A 21,938-nucleotide genomic window follows, 5' to 3' on the forward strand; every position below is an offset into this window, starting at 1 on the left:
CTGTGTGGCCGGGCTGCGGGGCTCTCGGGGGCGGGGGCGGCGTCGGGTTCAGGGACGCGGGGCTCGGCTCTGGCGGGCGGGCGCAGCGCGGAGGGTGGGCGGGCGGCTGCCACCGTCACCGCACGCGCCCACGCCCTTCCTGCGTGGGAGGCTAATTGCGCCCCATCACGATCACGCGGCCCTCCCGTGCGCGCGCGGCCCACCACTTCCTCCCGCTTCCCGCCCCGTGCGCTCCGCCGGGCTTCCAGGGAGGAAGCCCCGGAAAGGCTCCGCGCTGCCAGGCGCGGGGGGCCGGGGCGTGGGGAACCCGAGGCTCGAGGCCCGGCCCGCAGCCACGCCCTCTGGATAGCCCCATCCGGTGCCTCGGTTTCCCCTTCTGTGGATGGGCCGGGGCTCTGGGGGGAGGGGGGATAACTGGGATCCGGACTCAGTGGGCCAGCAGGGCGGCGACGCTGAGCTCCCTCCCCCTCCCCTTCCCTTCCAGGCCTCTGGGATGACCCTGTGCTGACAGTGACATCACAGTTCCCAGGAGGGCCAGTGAGGGCATAGAAATGGTCCTGGTCACACGCGCGCTTGTGGGGATAGGACATCTTCCCGGGGTGCTGGCTACCCTACCGAGGGGCTGCGGGGCTCTGACACCGCCCCGCCCCAGCGCCGCCCGGGTCTCCGCGTGGAGCTCCCGCCACAGCCACAGGCTGGGGAGGCGCGGCTGGCTCCTGTTCCACATCGAAGTCATCTGCCTATGGACTCTAGCTAAGGAGAGATTCCAGCGGTGAGCAGTGGTCGGGATGGCACACGTGGATCCCTTCTCATGAGCAAACCCCGCGAGGGGCAAGGGCAACTGTAAACTAGTCCCTGGCAAGGGAGCCTGTGGGTGGAAGCATGTATAAGTACAAGGATTTAAACAAACAGAATGCATCACTATGGAAACCCTCCAGCTTTCTTTCAAAGGCACCATTAGGCAAAATAAAGCAATCAAGACTTCAGATTCAACACCCCAAGTGTTTATGACCAGAAAAGGCAAAGTGGGCCTTAGATGTTCTGTAGTCAGGAAAAAGCTGCCAGAACTCAAGAAGAAATATTCCCCGCAGAGCAGGAATGCATCATTTGTCAGGATTTTCTCCGAAATCCTCCAACAGGAGCTTTCTGCTCACTGCAGGGCCAGCTTAACTCTTTCAGGGTTGCTGTGACATGGGCACCGACTCTGTGTTAGAAAGCCACAGAGGCCGCAGGGAGCTGGAGCCCCCAGCTGGGCCCCAGAATCACCAGCCAAGCCAGTGGCACAGTTTATGTGATTTCAGTGCTGGGAACACAATCAGATGCCTCCAATGGTACTCACAGAGAAGGTTGAAGGAAGGGAAAAAACTTCCTCCCTCCTGTGGAAGCTTCCAGGTATACGTACAGCTGTTGAGAAGGTTGGTATTTTTTTTTTTTTTCCTGCTGGTCTTGGGGCTTGAACTCAGGTAAGGGACTGGGCTCTGTGCCTGAGCCTCTCTGTGCTCAAGGATAGCTCTCTACCACTTGAGCCACAGGGCCAATGCCGGTTTTTGTTTTCTGTGTATGTGGTACTGAGGAATGGAACCCAGGGCTTCATTCATGCTAGGCAAGCTCTCTTACTACTAAGCCACTCTCCCATCCCCATGAATTTTCTAAACTCACTTTTCTCCTCCAAGTGAGCTTCCCAGTAAAATGGCTGCGCCAATCAGCAGCAGAGCTTCCCATGAGGACTCCACGTTCAGCAAGCCAGAGCAAAAAGCACCAGGTTCAGGGACTCACCAATGGCTTGAAATCTGGCTCTGCCACTACTACTCCTACTAAAGTACTTAAATAAGCTCTTGGAGACTCAGCTTCCTTGGTCAGGATGGTATCCTGGCTTTGAGGCACTGGGGTGGAGAGCAGATTAGAGATTATGTATGCTCTTAGGACAATGCTTGCAGTCTGCTAAAACTTACCCCCCTCCAAAAAAAAAAGAGCTTTAGATAAAACAAACCTATTCTTCATGCTGCAGCTATTACATCTGCTTCCACTTCCAGGCCTGTAAGGTTAGCAAAAATAGCTTTACCCAGTTCCTAGGTAAGACCTATCAGCAGTGAAATAATAACAGGCTGGTCCAGTCACTGAGCAGGGCCATCCTCGGCCACTGCCTGGGATTCCCATCCATTCCTAAACGTGGTAAGTACCTAGTTGACACTGTGGAAGGGACATTATGCCAGTGGTGGAAATCAATGGCAGGTGTGCCTATGGAGCCTGGAGTAATGGGACCATTTGCAGTTCTCTGATGGGACCCAGGTGCTGGTCCGGTCTATTGGCAGGAAAGGAGCAATGTGTTTTCTGACTCATCACACTGAACGGAGAGATCAAATGCACAGGTGAGCAGAGGGAGGAGGGGAGGGCAATGGAAGATTTGGAGCCTCATGCTTACGGGTCTCTTTACTCCTAAGAACAGAGGGATTTCTGTATCAGGCATCCAGCTCCTAACCACAGCTGGCTGTACTACCTCAGCCAGGTTTTGTTGGCTGTAATTGGAGAACAGCTAGGAATCAGGGGATTTATTTTATGTTTATGGTGATTTGTACCTTGCAGGAAGGCTTAATTCGATGTTCAAATTGTATATAGCACTGAGTATTTCTTTCAGAAAGGAGTTATATATGCTTTCAAATGATGTGACCTCAACACAAGGGGTCGGAGAGCTCGTGGGAGGAGAGCCCAGTCTTGGGTACTGCCCTGTGATGAGGACCATCAGTATTACAGCATAGATGCAAATAGGCTGAAACCCAGGAAGGTAATGTTGATTTTCCCCTTCAGGCCAAGAGAGGAAACTCTAACTCTCGTGTCCTACTTTCACCCATTTATATTGTCTTTCAGGTTATCTTTTCCTTGGTTGGGAGTTAATCTGGCACCCTGCTCTTGAGTCAAAGTTCAAGGAGACATGTGCTTTCATGATGCCACAAGGTGCAGCCACTGTGTTTTGTTTGTGGAACCCAGGTGACATCACAGACTAACCCCCGAACTCCAGGAGCTCTTGTATAAGAGAGCAGTGAGTTAGTCAGAAGACAGCCTTAGTCACAGGGCATCTGAAGTCTCAGGTAAGCAGAGCATGAGGTCATTGAGTCTATTCCCTGCACAACTGCTCCAGCTTCTAGCTGGCCTGGGGTTAAATGACTCACGTCATTCTCTAGGGGAAACTAATCTATGTGGAACAGCTGTCACTGACAGGGACTTTTGCAGCTCTTCAGTAGAGATTTCAGCTTTCTGCTGCTCAAGACACCCTCAGTTGTTCCTCCCTTCGAAGTGCTGGGTTTCTCTTGCATTACCTAGGGTCCGGTGTCTGGCTGAGTGTGCGGCAGAGCACACTGCTTTCCCTCTGTGTGAAAGCCTGTGGCCTCCATGTGTCCCAGGAAGACAGATGGGCCGGAGACTCAGCTAAACAGTGCTTACCCCCCTCCCCTCAACCAGCCCTGAATATGCAGCTTTCCATTACAATAACACATGAGCCAAGATATTAAAGAGTCAAGAGAAGCTTCCACAAAACCCCACAAAGCCACCTCTGTTTGGGTTTCACCAGCTGTCTGCCTACAGAAGGCTCCAGTCACTGACGCATATTTATATCTCCACTGTGCTGACGTCATAAGGCACAAACACATGCGGACCTTTCCCAGAGGCACAAGGCCATTCAGATGGCTTCAAGTGCAAGGGGGGCAAGGGGCAGAAGATAAATAAATTGGTGGAATAAATCATCTATAAGCACAGCTAGAGCTGTTTTTAATTTTCCTGAGGGTAATGCTTGATTTTGAGGTGTGCTTTAGCATAACTCTTCCCACAACTGACCTATTACCAACATGAACTGCTGGTTCTCTTAAACAGGACTGGGAAGCAAAGGCAACCATATTCTTGGACAGTCTCCAGCAGAGGGGCTGCCTGGTCCTAGCTGAGCAGCATCTGTGAAGACTTTCCATCACCGGGCGCCCCTCTCGGGTCTGGATAAATTGTCCGAAAGGTCAGGTTTACTCTCGGTTCTCTGGAGTGGTATTCCTTGGGCACACGATGCTAAAAGGAAATATAAATAACAGACATAAACACACATGGTTTTAGTCGGAAGCAATTTACGACTTATTTATGAGGATCTGGAAATATTTCCATTTTACCCCTGTCTAAATGAGCAGCGTTTAAGCTCTCTGATGTCTTCTGGAAACATTCTCCTCCTCTGAAACACATCTCCAGCTGAGCACCCTGCACCCGCGCCAGCACCCTGGCAGCCAGGCGCGCTGTCTTTCTAACTGCTCTTCTCAGGCTCCTGCTGCTTTTCCCAATCTCATAAGAAAAACAAAAATGGATGAGGCCAAAGAGAGGCATGGGACTTGACTCTCGTGCCAAGAGTTTACACTGTTATATTCATACTTTAAAAAAGATCTGGCCTAGCCTCCCTGAGGAGCTGAGAGGACCACAGTGTTTGACCACTAGCTACCTGAAGGTACTGAAATTGAAATGAATTAAACTGGTTCTTCAGCACATAATCACACCTTTAGTAATTAACTGTCACATGTAGTTAGTGGCTACTAAAGCAGCCAGCTTGGATATAGAACACGATCGCCAGTCAGGCACCAGTGGCTCACACCTATAATCCTAGCTACTAGGGAGACTGAGATCTGAGGATCATGGTTCAAAGCCAGCCTGGGGCAGGAAAAGTACACGAGACTCTCATCTCCAATTAACCAGCAAAAAACGAAACAAAAACCTGGAAGTGGAGGAGTGGCTCAAGTGGAAGAGTGGCTAGTCTTGAGTGAAAAAGCTATGGGACAGTGCCCAAGCTCTGAGTTCAAGCCCCAGTACCAAGCCAAAAAAAAAGTTACACTAGACAGCGCTGCTGAAGTTGTCTATTCTGACTGCCACAACTCCTTAGAGATTTGTCAATTTACTGCCTTTTGGCTTATTATTAAAGCAACCTTTTTGTTTTGAAGTGGGAGGGAGAGTCATGGGGCTTGAACTCAAGGCCTGGATGCTGTTCCTGAGCCCTTCTGCTGAAGGCTAGTGCTCTACCACTTTGAACCACAGCTCCATTTTCCAGTTTTTGAGTGGTTAATTGGACATAAAGAGTCTCACGGACTTCCCTACCTGGGCTGGCTTCAAATAGCAATCCTTAGATATCAGCCTCCTGAGTAGCTAGGATAATTAAATAAGAACCACGGGTGCCCTGAGCAACTTGCTTCTTAGCACGCTTACTTAGAAACAAATACTTTTCCATCATCCAGAGAGAGAATTTGCATTACCCGCATTTACCCACATGTTCCTCCCACCTGCCAATCAGCTTGTGTAGCTCCTTCCATGATTAACAGGGTCCCGTGGTCCAAGGGTATCTTCACTCTTTCCACATACGTGTAGTCTCCATTCTCTTCCTAGAAAACAGCATCCACTGCACTGAATTATTACTATTATTATTATTTTTTTTTGTCACGGGACTTGAACTCTGGCCTGAGAACTGTCCCTGAGCTCTTCAGCTCAAGGCTACTACCCTACCTTTGAGCCACAGCCCCACTTCTTGCTTTCTAGTGATTAATTGGAGATAAGAGTTTCTGCATTGCCTGGGCTGGCTTTGAACCTTGATCCTCAGATCCCAGCTTCCTGAGTAGCTAGGATTACAGGCGTGAGCCACCATGCCTAGCTTGCACTGCATTTTTAAGATTGTTTTTGAGATCCTCCTAACTCAGCCTCCTAAGTGCGAGGAGTTTTAAGTGAATTGCCATGATTACAGGTATGAGCCCCCAAACCTGAATTTCCCCGCTACATTATGTCCTTTTGTGACCTAACAACTTATGGCCAGTCCATATGGTTCATACATAGAACCCATGGGTTCTTGATTTACTCATAAAATGGCGATGGTGGCCTCATCTGCCTTCCAGGGAGCCTCAGGTGCTCTGTATAAATAATGTGGGGACAGGCTCACATGAAGAACCGTGTAGCAGCTAGAATCATCACCACCATCATCTGCGATACAGAGAAACCCATTCTGGACCGGGGAGGAACAGTCATGTATACAAGAATTTCTCAGCCCTGCATTATACAGCAGTCTTACGTGTTTCAAAACCACACAAGGGAGGGAAATGGCCGCTTAACCAAGGCTTGATGGGCTGAGTTCTAGCAACTCAGGAGACTGAGATCTGAGGATCGTGGCTAGCCTATGGCAAGAAAAGTGCATGAGAATCTCATCTCCAAATAACCAGCAAAAAAACAAAAACAAAAGCAAAAAAACCAAAAACCCCCAAGGCCGGAAGTGGAGGTGTGGCTCAAGTGGAAGAGTGGCTAGCCTTGAGTGAAAAGCTATGGGACAGCGCTAGGGGATTTTTCATGATTTGTGCCAAGTCCCTACGTGGTGCCAATGGTATCATTAGTCACAGCTTTTCTGAAATGTATTCCTACCTCTGTCCAGAGCAGACAATGTGAGCTCTGGTTTGATCACAGCAGTACTGCTAAAGGAAGCCTGGCTGTTTGAGCCTTTGAGAATGATTATAACTCCTGAACAGGCGGACAGAAATGCCTTGATTTTCATTTCTCCTGGAGTGCTCCAGCACTGTCAGTCTTCACACCACAGCCGGCAAAGCACAACAGGTGGTGCAGCAGTGCCTCCACAGCCACAGTGGCAAGGGGAGGGGAAGAGAGGGGGGAGCGGCTTCCCAGCTCAAGCAGGGAAGGATGGGGCAAGTGAGAGTTGAGACCAGGACAGACCTGAGTTTCCTGATTTCATCACCTCCACCGATGGAGGGCCACATACTTCACTTCCAGCGCAGGGGTTACATTTAGGTGGCCCAGGGATTTACTGCAGTGCAGGGCTGTGTTTATGTTTATTACTGCAGAGTGCTTCTGAGAACTTCACTGTTTACCATGATTTCCTCAGGAAAATGGAAATGAAAACAAAATAATGGACTTGTATAAACAGCAAGTTCCAGGTCTCAATCCCTGGCTGTGACTTTGTCAAGGACAGCCTATCATTTGCACAGACAGAAAGCAGAAGTGATGTTTTGAAATAATTTTTGGCTTTGGAAATCAAGTTTTTTTTTTTTTTTTTTTTTTTTTTTTTTTTTTTGCCAGTCCTGGGTTTGAGCTCAGGGCCTGAGCACTGTCCTTGGACTTTCTCAAGGCTAGAGCTCTACCACTTGAGCCTCAGCACCACTTCCGGCTTTTTTTTTTGTATGTATGTGGTACCAAGGAATCGAACCCGGGTCGTCATGCATGCTAGGCAAGCACTTTAACCACTAAGCAAGACTCCCAGCCCCTGGAAATCAAGTTTTAATTGTGTCTCCCAGCTTTTCTTTCCCAAGAATAAGAAAACTCTAAGACACTGGCTTCTCCCTGCTCAGCTAACCAGAGAGCACAGGGAAGGAGATCTTACATGTGGTATATGGGGCCCAGTTCCATCTTAGAGGAATTAAGTAGGGACTTAAAGGGAGAGAGGGAGAGAGGTGGAGGATGGGAGGAGAGGGAGGGAGAGGGGGTGAGAGGGAGGGAGAGTTGAGAGAGGGAGAAAGGGAGGGAGGGAGGGAGGGAGGGAGAGGGGGGGGAGGGAGAGGGAGCACGCCAGCTATAAGAGTAGAAGAGATGAAGGTCTTGCTAAAGAAGAGGTATGAGAAGGCAATGCATCACCTTTGAGGTTTGGGGGTTCAAGCCTCCTTAATGTAGGCTAGAATGGCAGTTACCAACTTAAGGTTCAACTGAGCTGGAAGCAGAAATTCCTCTATTTGCTACATAATCAACAGAGTATAATGAAGCCTACAAAGTGTAAATGAACTTACACTTCAGTGTCTGAACTCAGACACCGAGACTGGAGGGGCAAAGTTACACGCACAGACAGACACTGATCACTACATGAGGACCAATCTGAGACAAAGATCTAGAACATTCCAAAAACACTTTGGGGAAGGAGAAATGGGGGCTGGGAGGAATGGAAGAGAAGAGGTGAATTCTGTAATTCCACCTGGAAATGTGATGAAGGAAAATGCACCTGAGAAGTGGAAGACAATTCCAAAGGCACTGATGGAAAAAGAAGTTGAACAGTCATACTCCCTCCATCTGATGTTGCTAAGAGCTGAAATTTTCAAATGAAGAGAAAGCCTCGGGCTCCTTTTAAGCACATTACAGCTAATATAGCAGACATACCAAAAATCAGATAAGGCGAGCCTTCACTTGGGAGGGAGGCGACTCTCAGCGGTCCACAAAGGAGACAGTGACCCATGTGCGCCCACTGTGAAAGGTGATGTCACTACATTGATGTTTGTTATTTAATCCTTCCAACACCCTTGGCTTAGAAAACAAATTCCTCATTGCAGAGGGAGATGGACATGAAGGAGTGAGTGACCTAACAATCCACAGGCTCACAAATACGTCTGCTAACTTTAACTTGACCAAGACACAAGAGACTTTCTCCACTTGGAAAGCAGATAGAAAGCCAGGAGAGCTCACGCTTTGTCCAAGAGCTTGAGTGTATGGATCAGTGACCATGAAAGCCTGGCTGGATCGTGTAGAGCTGCCCCTCATTAACTGTGGCTAAGTCTCTAAACACATCTCTCGTTCTTTTGATTTACTCAGGACTTCCTTTAAAACAAAACAACACAAAACATCCCAATACTTTATGGACAGAGGAAGTTACTAGAGTGAGATTCAGCCAAAAGGGCAGGATTGCTGTACATGCTCCTGCTGTTCTAAAGTCTTGAACCCTTTTCAAGAGAAAAGGCATGAGCAAAACTTATGCATTTTTACATTAATACAACATTAATACAACCTAGAGCATTTCATATTAATGTCAAGCAACATTCTTATTCTCTCTCCAATAACTGCCAGTTCATTTAAAAGCTTAAGTTTATTTTCCTATAGAATGAAGGGGATGTAGGGGCCGGGAGTTTGGCCTAGTGGTTAAAGTGCTTGCCTAGCATGCATGAAGACCCGGGTTCGATTCCTCGGTACCACATACATAGATAAAAGCCAGAAGTGGTGCTGAGGCTCAAGTGGTAGAGCTCTGGCCTTGAGAAAGTCCAAGGACAGTGCTCAGGCCCTGAGCTCAAGCCCAGGACTGGCAAAAAAAAAAAAAAAAAAAAAAAAGAATGATGGGGATGTAGTGCAACTCTTATCTCCACCTCACTAAGACATATAACCATGTTCAAGAAGTAATGTACTCACTACATTACAAATGCAACCCCTCTATCCATCACCCTGATAATAAAAACAATAAAGATATGTCTTCTTCAGTTTCCTTTAGAAAAATGCTATTTAGAGAATAAAAAAATCTGGTGTGTTTACTGTTCTAGTACTAACCATCCAACAAGACAGTCCACCTAGAAATTTTCCTTCTTGTTACAAAGACAATTCATAAGAGGGCTAGCAAAGAGGGTGACTGAGGATGGATGTAGTCCGTGGAGTTTAATTGCACATATGAAAGTAGAACAAAACCTATTAAAATTGGTTTTAGAAGGGGGAGGGGGACTGGGCAGTGATGGCTCACCCTGATAATCCTAGCTACTCAGGAAGCTGAGATCTGAGGACCGGGGTGGTAAAGTCCTTGAGACTCCTACCTCCAATTAAACATCAAAAAGCTGGAAGTGGAACTGTGGCAGGCAAGTGACGCTGTATAAGATTTACAACTTCCTTGTGGTCTTCCCTTTCTTGTAAGTGTCTGAGAAATTTATAATTACCACTACTTCCAAGTCATCGCTGTCACTTCTTTGGAGAATACGAGTAACTTATATAAGCTTGCTAATGTAATAGCCTGTAATGATTATCTTCTTCACTACTTTCTTAGCAGTCTTGCCGTTTAGAAACATACTTACTGCCTGTCACACGCACACCAACCAATTTGTGCTCCATGACTGAAAATATCAAGAAAATAAAATCACCTTTAACCCTACCTTTCAGAATTCACACAACAGAGTCAACATTCTACACAGAGCTGTTTTCTGTCTTTAACGTGGTTGTTGAATACTTCTTGTCTGAGCATTTCCTTTCTTCTTTAAACTCGGGAATAATGAAGTTCCTGTGTGTGTGTTAGGTTTTGTGCTTGTACTAAGGATACACATGGCAGCAAGGAATGAAAATAGAAAAGGCTACAGCAAGTAAATTTGAGGTGAAACATTTCTAAATATATGTCTAGGATAGAAGTGGTGCTGTGGTTCAAAGTGGTAGAATGTTAGCTTTGAGCAAAAAAACCTCAGCGCCAGTGCTTAGGTCCTGAGTTCAAGCCCAATAACGGACCCAAAAGAAAAAAAATCTTAAAAAAATATGTTTATGTCTAGGAGAGACCCTTCAACTGAGATTTCTGGGCCCCAAGGTATGAACTTCAAGGCACTCCATTACTACTACCAAACGGCTTTTGTGAAAAGGCTATGGCACTTTGTGGTTCTATCTGAAAAATATGATGGCATCTATCTTCTGACCAAACATTATCAGCTGACAGTGACAGGGAAGAAATTAGGAGAGAGGTGACAACTCATGCAAGTGACAGTTCTGTGTTTACTGGTTCAGCTCACTGATTTTTCATGCCTATTTGCTGCTTAAATTTTTCTTGTGACCCGTGTTCTCAAACGTGTCCACTTTTCTCCAGGGTCTTAACATTTGTCTTTCACCATAGACAGAAGCTCATTTGCCATGTGTCACAGGTCTTGCAAATACTTTTCCTCTAAAATGCCTAACTTTAACTGTGTTTATGTTATTTAACATAGAGTAGCTTGAGGTTATTTTAGTCAAGTCTATTAACCTTTCTTTGGCTCACTTTCATGGCCTTTTATGCTTAGAAAGCCTTTTCTCATCCTGTGGAAAGTTAAACACACAACTGCATTTCCTTTTAGTTAAAAAAAAATGTCGGTTTAACTCCTTAGATAACTTAGACTTCTTGGACTTTTAATTTTTTTGGTATGTTTTCCTTGCTTTTCTTTTTGTGTGCTTAAGACCAAAACTGGGGCTCCATGCATACCAGTCAGGCCTTCTTTACTTAGCTATATCCCAAGTCCCTATGCTTGTGTGTGTGTATGCATGTTAATCCCGGGCCTTTAGTTCAGGGCCTAGGCATTGCCCCTGAGCTTCTTTTGCCAAAATTAGTGATCTACCACTTTAGCCACAGCTTCCCAGCTTCACTTCTGTTTATTTTCTTTTGGTGACTAGCTAAGAGTCCCATGGACTTTGCTGTCAGTGTTGACTTCCAACCATGATCCTAAGATCTCTTGAGTAGCTAGGATTACAAGTGTGAGGTACATAATTCATGTAATTCAGTTCCTTTAGAAAACACTGGGCAGTAGCCACAACTCTGGGGCTGGATTCGCTGAAGGCTTCCCCAGGTGTGCTAACATGGTTAGCTTCTTTTGTTTCCCTGTCAGTCACTCTAGCAGGCCTGTAAACCCTTCATGCCAGTTGTCATCAGCTGTGCTTCCATGATCCCCCTTTGCCATACCATATTGTACTCCACGCTACACAATACTGCCTTCTCTGACAGTACTGTGCTCATCTCACTCCCCACAGAAAAGCGACCGAAAGCAAAATGCGGCTTCCAAATGTTTGATCTCAGTTAACAGTGAGACATTTGGTTTTCCAGATCTTCTAGGTCTCCGATAAGCTGCTTTATCTAAGAACTATCTCCTCTCTCAAGAAGTTGCTTATAGAAGCAAGACACGTGAGCAGGAAAGACAAACACAAGCTGCTACCTGGGTCTCATCTCCCAACTCACAGAAGGCCTTGCCACATAGAACTATTATTAGTCTCTGCAATGGAGGCATGAGGGAGGCTCAGGGGCTACAGAGGTACTGGAGGCCTGGAAGGGAATTGAATGAACAAAAATTCCTACAGAGAGATCATTCAGTAGAATGTAGCACTCATGCAATGAACAGGAGACCAGGGCGATTACGTGCAGATTCTAGAACGATCTGACAACTTGGCTGAGACATTTACATTTTATCCTGTGTTCCAGAAGGAGCACAAGGAGACTTTCTTGGGTTGGAAAAACACAGTGACAAGAGCAGAGAGCTCCGGCTCACTATGTGCTTCTTTTTCTTTGTTCCCTTGCCCTGAACAAGCTGTACCTATCATTAGAAGTAGTTGTCTGAGCCATCTCGCAGTGACAGCACCTTGTCTGTCAATGGGACAATTACAGCTGGACTAGACAAGATTTTGAAGGATTCAGTACAAAGCACTTCGAAAAAAGACAGGCACCCAGTCCAGACTATATCTTGTTATTATTAGTGTTTTACTCTGCCATTCTGACAACCCAAGTGCCATCTCTAGTCTAGGTAATCTATAATCAATAACGTACATGTGGAACTCTCAGGTATTGTCCAGGTGATATGTAGATGATACTCCTTTAAAAAAGGACAAAATCTGGGGCTGGGAGTTTGGCCTAGTGGTAGAGTGCTCGTCTAGCATGCACAAAGACTTGAGCTCGATTCCTCGGCACCATATATATAGAAAAAAAGGCCAGAAGTGGTGCTGAGGCTCAAATGGTAGAGCTCTAGCCTTGAGAAATTCCAAGGACAGTGCTCAGGCCCTGAGCTCAAGCCCAGGATTGGCAAAAAAAAAAAGAGGACAAAATCTGTCAGGCACTAGCGGCTCACACCAGTAATCTAGCTACTTTTAATAGGCTGAGATCTGAGGATGACAGTTTGAAGCCAGTCTACGGTTCAAAGCTAGCCTGGACAGGTAAGTCTGTGATACTCTTCTCCACTAAACAACTATAAAAACTGGACATGGAGCTGTGCCCCAAGTGGTAGAGCACTAGTTATGAGCAAAATAAGTTCAGGAACAGTGTCTGAATTCGGTGCGTTGAGTTCAAGGCCCGGGACTGGCACACGAAAAGAAAAGAAAAGAAAAGGAAAGAAGGAAGGAAGAAAAGAAGGAAGGAAGGAAGGAGAAAAAGAAGGGAAGGAGGGAGGGAGGGAGGGAGGGAGGGAGGGAGGGAGGGAGGGAGAGAGGGAAAGGAAGAAAATAAAATCCACCAACAAAGATGGCTCACACCTGTAAACCTAGCTGCTCAGGAGGCAGCGGTCAGGAGGGTGGCCAGGATCAAGGCCAGTTCAGGTAACAAGTTTGTGACAACTGATCTTAACTCAACAAGTAGGTGCAGTGACACGTGCCTGTCACCAGAGCTATAGAAGGAAGTATAAAAAGAAGGATTATAGTTCAGACTCTCTAACTGGAGAATGTTGGGTGCTGATAGCTTATACCTATAATCCTACCTACAGTAAAGTCCCTGAGACTATTATCTCCAGTTAATTATCAAAAAGCCAAAAATTGAACTGGCTCAGTGGTAGAGTGCTAGTCTTGAACCCAAGCTCAAGAATGACGCCCAGCCTTAAGTTAAAGCCCCAGGACAACACACACACACACACACACACACACACACACACACACACACACACACACACACACACACACACACACACACACCAAAATCAAATGCAGAAATTCATTTTCTCCTCTGAGTTAGTAGCACTTCCATCTACTAATTGGTGAAGTCAGTAACGTGGGAGTCCATTCTCAAATCTTGCCCCGCATCTGAAATTCTGGCAAGTTCTACTGATTCATTCTGGCACAAAAGAACAAGCCAGCAGCTTCCCATAGCCACTTTGTTCTCGGCGGTCTGCTTGCCGCCTCCTCTTGCCTGTCCCTGAGCTAATCTTCACATGACATTCAAGTGAACCTGCATGAAAGTAAATGGAATCATGTCACCTCACTTATCCCCACCACATAGAAATCTGCAAGGGTCAGATCTAACCTTGAGTTGTGAGCAAATACTCAACACTCAGTAGGTGCCACACTAACATCTAGCAGTAAAGTGAGGAGGAAGGTAAAGGCAGAAAAGAACTGCTACTGAAAATACAACTTGGTACCTAGCTAGACACTGGGCAGGGGAGAGGAACGAAGACTGTAATAACAGCAGGGGCAGGAGACAGATGATTTAAAAACATAAACTAGAGTAAAAGACAAGGGCTGGGGGTTTTGCCTAGAGGAAGAATGCTTACCTAGCATGCACAAAGACCCAGGTTCAATTCCTCAATACCACATACATAGAAAAAACCAGAAGTGGTGCTGAGGCTCAAGTGGTAGAGCTCTAGCCTTGAGAAAATCCAAGGACAGTGCTCAGGCCCTGAGCTCAAGCCCAGGACTGGCAAAAAAAAAAAAAAAAAAAAAAAAGAGTAAAAGACAAATTTTGTGTTTCGACCATACTGTAAGAAAGGTGATCTTCAAAAAGAAGCAGGGAGGTGTAGTCATACACACCTGTAGTCCTAGTTCTTGGGAAGGGGCTTCATGGTTATTTTTGATGCTACTGAGTTTCTAAAAAAAAAAAAAAAAAAAGGCTGGGGTCCTCACTTCCAAGATGGCAAAAAAGGAACAAGCATTGTACCCAAAAGGGCTTTGGCTACACACAGCCTGCTCACCACATAAGCTGTATTGGGTATGTGCCAAGGATGAGGCCATTAGGAAGCTGAACACAAAGCATGGTGAAGGCTGCAGGCCTGGACCTTTCCTAAGAAAGCATCTTCGATGCTTTCCCAGCTCTACGTGAAGAGTTGTGTCATTCACAGCAAGGTGGTCAGCAATCCCATTCATGAAGCCTGGAAGGACCAAACACTACTACTAGCCTGGTTTATATAGCTGGTATTACCCCAAGATGGCACCAACTAAGGCCTAACTAAGAGGCCGGACCCTTAAGGACTTAAGAAAAACTGTCCTCTAGGAAAAGAACAAAATTAAAATTGTGAATTAAAGAGCCAAGCACCGTGTTATACATCTGTAATCTCAGTTACTCAGAGGGCTCAGGCAGAGTTTGAGGCTAGCCTGAGCAAAACAGTAAAACTCTGTATCAAAAACAAAGAGGAAGAAAGGAAAGGAAGGAAGGTAAGGAAGACAGAGGAGGAAAGGGAGGAAGGTAGGGAGATAATTTTGGCATTAACTTATGAGAAACAAGGGAACAAGGAAGAGTTGAAATAATTGGTGTTGTTAATCTGACCAACAGAATGTGATATCACAAGCAAAATGGGTTTAAAGCTCTTGGCGATGTGGGGTTTTTCTAAGGCTTTAATTTTATAACTTCAGTTTGGAAGTTACATATGTTACTATGAAGTAGAGATGTCCCATAAACATGTAGAAATAGTCAGCTGAAAACAGGTGTAAGCAATGCTCACCAAAGAAAGAATGGTGGAGCTGTAAGAGTTGATGAGCTCATACATGTTTATTTGTTCAGTTGAAGCATGTATACCTGCTGTGAAATAATGGGCATAAAACAACAAGGCAGAAAGTGGCCTGGCCCATGTGGTGTTTACTGCTAGCTTCTAACAGTGCAGAGAAAAAGGTAATACAGCTTCTTAATAGGCTAAAATGATATTTGAAAATCAATTGCTGCTACTTAGCTGCTGAAGGCCAAATGCTGCTCTACTTGCCCTGCCTCCCATCTTACATACCTACTATGCCTGTCTCCTTTTTCAGCTATCACTTCTCCTCAGCTGCTTTCTCTGCACCGTGGAGTTGCCTTGTCCTTGGGGACCTTGCTGGGCCAGTGGATGCTTGCAGCTGTGTTTGGATGGCGCTGTTGTTCCTATATAAGAACAGCTGGACTGTTGTGTATAATGATAACATACTGTAAAATCTACACCAACACAACCTAGCAGTTATGGGAATTGTGGAGAGAATAAAGCTGGGACCCCAACAAGTCATCTGTGCAGACATTCTGCTGATTCAACACACATTTAAATGATGGCATCCCTCAGCATTGATCTGAAGTACATTACTTTAAAAACAGAAGCAGCTGGTTCTGAAATAGGATACACTCAAGAAAGATTAGCTGGGCAAGCGGCTTTGAAGCCATCAAGGTTTTACTGGTTCAAAATGGTTTGAAACTTGCCACATATACCCCTTGGTTTTTGTTTGGGTTTTAACTGAACTCCTGGTTTTTGGCACTCACAGGGTTGGAAGGTTCTGGTGAGATGAGTAAGAAAAGGAAGCAGAAAGAACCAGAAGGTGCAACAGATCACGGGTGACCTGGGCCCATCACATGACCTTAAGAGCCCAATACTGCAGGAATCTGCCAGCGCTTTATTGACTCACACAAGAGGATCTGGAGGCCTGGGCAGTTGGTGGATGCAGCATAGCTCTGCAGATATCAATGATGAAACCCCAAAGACCAACCTAGCAGCAGACTCCTGCCTTTCCTCCTCAAGACCAGGTGGAGGTAAATGAAATTTAGAAGGAAATACCCACTGATGGTGTTTGCTGATCAGATTTGTTGTTGATACAGTACTGGGGGCAGGATGGAGGTGGGAAGTTAGAAATTTAAACAAGAACCAATCTGGCTTTACATTTATAGTGCAACCATTCTAGCCACTCTACATGTGATTAGAAATCAGAAGTCATGTGATGAGGATTGCAATTCTGGTAATAAAATATTTCCAAGAAACGCAGTTTAAAGGAACTGCTGTTTTGAAAAGGCTTTCACCCAAGACCATAGCACTAGAAACAAAAAGTATCTTCTAAGAGTGTAGGACGTTGCCCAACAGCTGACATCAGCCACTAGCCAGCAAACTCGACGGGCCATCCACCAAAAACCAGGGCATTCTCCTTCCCAGACATTCCTGGACAAGACCTATACAAACACATAAACAACCCACTTTCTTTCCCCTGCACCTGCCTCTCAGAAAAGCGCTGACCCAGCCTTTTCATCAACCCCTGTGAGCTCTGAGGGTCCCCTCTTTCTCCTTATCCTAAGGAAACTCGGGTTTCCTCTCATGTCCCTCAGTCAAGTCAGGCAACAGTCTCACCCTTGCCCTATTTCATTAAATATCCATGTTCCTGCCAGGTGCTGGTGACTTCCTCCTGTAATCTACTCAGGAGACTCAGATCTGGAGGATAGAGGTTCAAAGCCAGACTAAGTAGGAAAATCCATAACACTCCACCTCCAAAACAGGCAGCAAAATGCCATACTAGAGGCATGGCTCAAGTAGTACAGTACCACCCTTGAAAAAGTCAAGCAAAATCACAAGGCTTTGAACCCTTATACCATCAACACAAACAACAACAACAAAACCTCATGCTTCTTTGAATGTACAAACAACAACCAACCAAACCTCATGCTCCTTTGAATCCTTCCTTCCCTCGGTCCTAGTTTGTATGGACGAGGCTGACTGAGCTTTCCCTGCTCTTCTCTCATCTAGGCTCCACTGCAGTGGCCATACTGATCTTTCAAAATTGTCAGTCAGGACATGCCTATGTTTTGCTTAACAAACCTCAGTGGCTTCTGGATGTACTTAAAGTAAAACTTCTGCTTCCTGCAGAGTGTCTGTACAGCCTGGCCCTGCCCCCGTTCTCTCTCGCATCACCTGCTATACAATTCATGCCCATGCTAGTGCTATGGGTGGGGCTTCCTCTCCCTTTGCAGACAGCCATTCTCTATGAAAAACACGACTTCTGAAAGGGAATACAATCACTAGAAGGCTAAGAATGCTTCTGAGGATAGCAAGAGAGAGAAAAATTGCTATTGTGACAAGCTTTGAGAATCAGGTTTCAAGCAGCTCTCCTATTTAATCCTGAAATACACAGAAACACACTGGAAAAGGCCATTCTCCTGAATCCAGAAATGTCACTAGCAATTCAGATCTGAGAGGGTCTTTGCTAAAATTAACTGTTCCCAGAAGATGTCAAAGCCTGAGACAAAGTCTTGAGGGAGCAAATAATTCTAGCTCCCAAAGAATCTCAAGTGTGGTGTGAAGGGGGAACTGTTGAGGAGGGGAAGTGATGTGGGAAAGAGGTGACAGGAGCTGGTGATTTTAATCAAGGAACTTTATATACATATATGAAAACAGAATAATGAAACCTGTTACAAATTAGCTTACCCAGGGGAGAATGGGAGAAGCCTCGAATTATACAACAGCCCTCCTAAGGGGCTCCATTAAACTCATCTTAAGGCCCCTCTCATAATGGAGGGTTCACTACTTTTTCCATAACTTTCATTTTCAAATAAACTTACTCTATTGACCTTAAGCTCATGCCTGTAGTCCTAGCTACTCAGAAGGCTGAGATCTGAGGATCACAATTCAAAGCCAGCCAACGGTTCAAAGTCAGCCAGCAGTTCAAAGCCAGCCAGCCCGGGCACTAAAGTCCATGAGACTTTTATCACCAATTTATCACTAGAAAACTGGAAGTAGGGCTGTGGCCAAGGGATAGGGCAGTAGCCTTGAGCTGAAGAGCTCAGGGACAGTGCCCAGACCCAGGTTGAAGCCCCATGACCCACAAAAAAGTGAGGGTGTTGGGCAAGAAAGAGAAATAGGGGGAAATTCAATCAAAGTACATTATATGTATATAAAGAAAGACAGTGAAACTATATCTATCTATCTATCTATCTATCTATCTATAATTAGTTTAAAAAAATCAATCAAGCCTGACAATTCATTTTAACCAGGATTACCTGTTACACACACATACACACACACACACACACACACACACACACACACACACGTATTTATTCACACCATCAGGTGGTTTTCAGATAGCTTGAAGACTCAGTTACTAGTCCTTAGGCTGCCTCACCCTCCCTCAGACTCCATTATACTATCCAAAGGAGTTTAGGAGTTTATTGTTATTCATTTCCTTGTTCAATTTTGGTAAGTCATTGTGGTATCTACTGTTTCTAACAGTTTAGAAATTCACTGATTAGTGCAACACTTTCCACGGAAAAACTTTTTGATTATTCCCATGTAGTAGCTACCTATGATCATTTCCATTTGTGGAATCAGAGTTAGTATAGAGGAGGCAGATAAGTGCTGTTTACCAGCCTCAGGGAGAGGAACAGGAAACGACCTGATTTTCCACATTTCATTAGGGGATGTTTTAAAAGGCCTACAGTTTTCAAGAATGTCTTTAAGTATGTTCTGTAACCTCTCAGCGCAGGTGCAACAATCAGCAGGTGGCTGAACGGGTGCACCTAAAGTGGGGCTCAGCCATTCCTTCATGAAATGTGCACACTCCTAGCTTATCCAGCATCCTAAGTGAAGCTATTCATCACCAATTACTCTAGATTTTAATATCCTTCTCTTTTTCTAAAGTTCCGGAAAAATATATCAATATTTATCATCAGGCTGACTTTTTAATATGCTAGTCACTCACCCTAGCAGTGATATAAAACTCTTAGCCAGGAGCCTCTGGGACCTCCATCACTACATGCTCTCAGTCGTCACCACGGGGCTTGCTTCTATATTCACTCCCTTTGGAGGGAAGCACTGTCTTCAGAACACATTTTGGGAGAGAGAGTAGTGGTTACACAAAGGTCTAATTTGCTTCAGCTCAATCACTTGGAGGTGAAGAGAAGCCCCTCATATCGGCACGACTCAGCTCATAAAAGCGAGAACTAATCCAGGGTCATTTTGCTAGGAAAAAAACAAGGCTTTTGGCAATCAAACCCTCCAGTGCATCACAAATTTCCTGCTATTATCTAATACTCCTCCCCCCCAGCCATCACTGTTTCCATGGTAACCGACAGAGAAATAGCAACCTGCCAAATGGCTTTTGTAGTTCCTCTTCTGGTTTGCTCTTCTGTATAGAATTAAAGCTAGAAAAGAAACAGGCTAAATCTTTACAAACACAAGACACCATGTGGTTTGAAAAGTACAACTGGATCTGGACAGAGAGTATAGAAAAGCTTTCATGAACATACCCTGACTAAATACAGAAGACCTACTAAAGTGTGCTTGGTCAGCTTTGCCTAGGTGCTAGGATAGGTGGGTCTGGTATTAGCCAAATACTGACATGGTACTCTTCCCTCAGAATCTGACAGGATCAGGGTCAGGGTAAACAAAAGAACAAGATCAAATAAGTCTCTTATGTCCCCTACAAATATTAAAGGAAATGATATTTACTCTAAAACCAAAACAAGTGAGGCATGCGTGGCTCACTCTTGGATTCTTAGTTGCTCAGGAGGTTGAGCAGCCCAAGCAAGAAAGTATGTGAGACTCTGTTCTCCACTGAACTGCCAAACCAAAGCCAGAAGTGGAGCTGTGGCTTATGTGGTGGAGTGCTAGCCCTGAACAAAAGAAGCTCAGGGACAGTGCCTAGGCCCTGAGGTAAAGCCCCAGGATCAGCCAAAAAACAAAACCAAACCAAAACAGCGAGCAAGAGCTGATGTGGCCTGCAGAACAGTGGTAAAGGCTGGGTAGCTCAAGCTAGGACACTGTTTAATCCCAGGATAAAGTATGCACAAAATCAAAGCTGAAGCCGACTGTGCCAGTGTGGGCATTGGAAAGGAGCTTGGAGAACACAGAGCTCCCTACCATCTCTGCACAGAGGAGGCTGTAGGAAACTGGAGCAGCTTCCAGAATATCTGCAGCTGCTCACACATCATGCTGCAGAAACAAGGGAGCTGGAGTGTGTAAAGAGCCTAAAACAAAAGCTTTGTATGAAAACTGCCTATCTATAGTAAATAAAGGACATCTTGCCACCCTTTTGTCTGCCTCAAATGAGGAACTGTGACTCAAGTTAAATAGTATTACTACTCATCTGATAGGTCAAAGCTAACAGAAGTTCAAAAGATTCCCTTCCACAACAGTCAGTATACCTCAGATGTCTTGTGATAGACATGAAAATTGCCTTCTACAGTGGCTTTCTAAGAATTATATAAACTCCACATAGAAGGTGAATTTAATTTATACTTTCCCTTGGATTATATGAATCATAAGGCATGCTCTCAGAGCTACCGCCTGAGTTTAGAAAGAAAAGTAGACATTTACAATAACCATTTCCCTTTGGTCCTTCAGAAAAAAAGATGCACCCCCTAAGAAGTATTTCTATGGCTGTTATGGTTTCCTCACTGTTAGCTTAGTCACTATTATGGATCCCCAGAGTTTTGGGAAACTGTTCATGAAACCCGAAGGAGTCTTTTCAAAAGTTAACACTTGTTGAGTTGGGTGCTGATGGCCCATGCTTGTAATCCTAGCCATGCAGTAGACTGAAACCTAAAGGACTGTGGTCAAAGCCAGTCCAGACATTAAAGCTTGTGAGACTACATCTCCATTTAACCAGCAGCATGCCAGACTGAGGGTGTGCCCAAGTAATACAGCAACAGATGTGAGCAAGCCAAAGAACACAAAGTACAAAATCCAAAGTATACATGGGTACACACACACACACCTATAACTAGGGTCCAGATATTTCTCAAAAAGTGGTGGTAGAAATGTATGGGTGTAAAGACTTAAAATACTTAGCAGCAAAGAAAATAACTGTAAAGAAGCCAAGAGCAAGATGATGCAGAAGATTACATACACCACAGCTCGTGTGTCCCTCCCCAAAGCAGGGGGGAGTTGGGAGGATTAGCAGCACTAATGCCAGCAGGTGCAGGGGGAGCTCCAGGAGGGAAAAAAGGATATCGCTCACTCACTGCTAGAGCCCTAATTCCCAGGGCCACTTCCGGCAAGAAGGGGATGCTGCTCCAAGTCTGCCTTGAGAAGAGGCTCTGAACATAAATGATGAGACACACAGTGCCTCTCACCGTTATGAACAAAACATGAGCCTTACTAAGGGCAAGACAAATTGCTGATGTGTGAACTTAGGATTTCATAGGACCAAAACCTAATCATACTGAAATACTACAGCAAAGGCTAAGACTGATTCCCAGCCCATACTTCTCTGCATGGGCTGTTAACTGTTCAGGGAGAAAGTTAACTTAATAAGATGCTGGTGAATGAAAATCCTCTGCCAACAATGACCAAAGTTTTGGCATAAATGAAGCAAACAAAACATAATGATAGGAAGGATATCAATAAACATGCTCAATGGCATATATGCAAAATACCACAGACAGGAACCCAGAAATGTGTCAGGAAGATGTTTCAGTCAGGCCCACTAATTCTGTTCCCAGGAAGGATATCTAATGAGGAATGGACTTAAGCACTGATTAACTATGATGTGACCTCCATTAGGTCACAACTGAC

The 21,938-nt window shown here is 45.3% G+C and overlaps 1 protein-coding gene and 1 long non-coding RNA gene across 2 annotated transcripts in view; one reads left to right on the forward strand and one right to left on the reverse strand.

Annotated features, from left to right (window-relative positions):
• The first annotated feature begins 687 nt into the window (after window positions 1-687).
• LOC150052936 (uncharacterized) lies at window positions 688-3,081 on the forward strand. Its single transcript, XR_016538043.1, has 3 exons — window positions 688-772; window positions 2,636-2,782; window positions 2,866-3,081. It is a non-coding gene; the product is annotated as an uncharacterized LOC150052936 (long non-coding RNA).
• A 658-nt stretch (window positions 3,082-3,739) lies between these two features.
• Alkbh3 (alkB homolog 3, alpha-ketoglutarate dependent dioxygenase) overlaps window positions 3,740-21,938 on the reverse strand; it is a 38,281-nt gene continuing 20,082 nt past the window's right edge. Inside the window, exons 9-10 of the mRNA XM_090347863.1 lie at window positions 5,295-5,393; window positions 3,740-4,047 (exon numbers count right to left, since the gene is read on the reverse strand). Coding sequence (XP_090203989.1) covers window positions 3,925-4,047; window positions 5,295-5,393 — 222 coding nt within the window. The 3' untranslated portion in view covers window positions 3,740-3,924. The remainder of the gene's footprint in view (window positions 4,048-5,294; window positions 5,394-21,938) is intronic.

This window comes from Megascapheus bottae, chromosome 16 (assembly GCF_031878675.1).
Source record: "Megascapheus bottae isolate mThoBot1 chromosome 16, mThoBot2.hap1, whole genome shotgun sequence".
In the NCBI taxonomy this organism is placed as follows: Eukaryota; Metazoa; Chordata; class Mammalia; order Rodentia; family Geomyidae; genus Megascapheus; species Megascapheus bottae.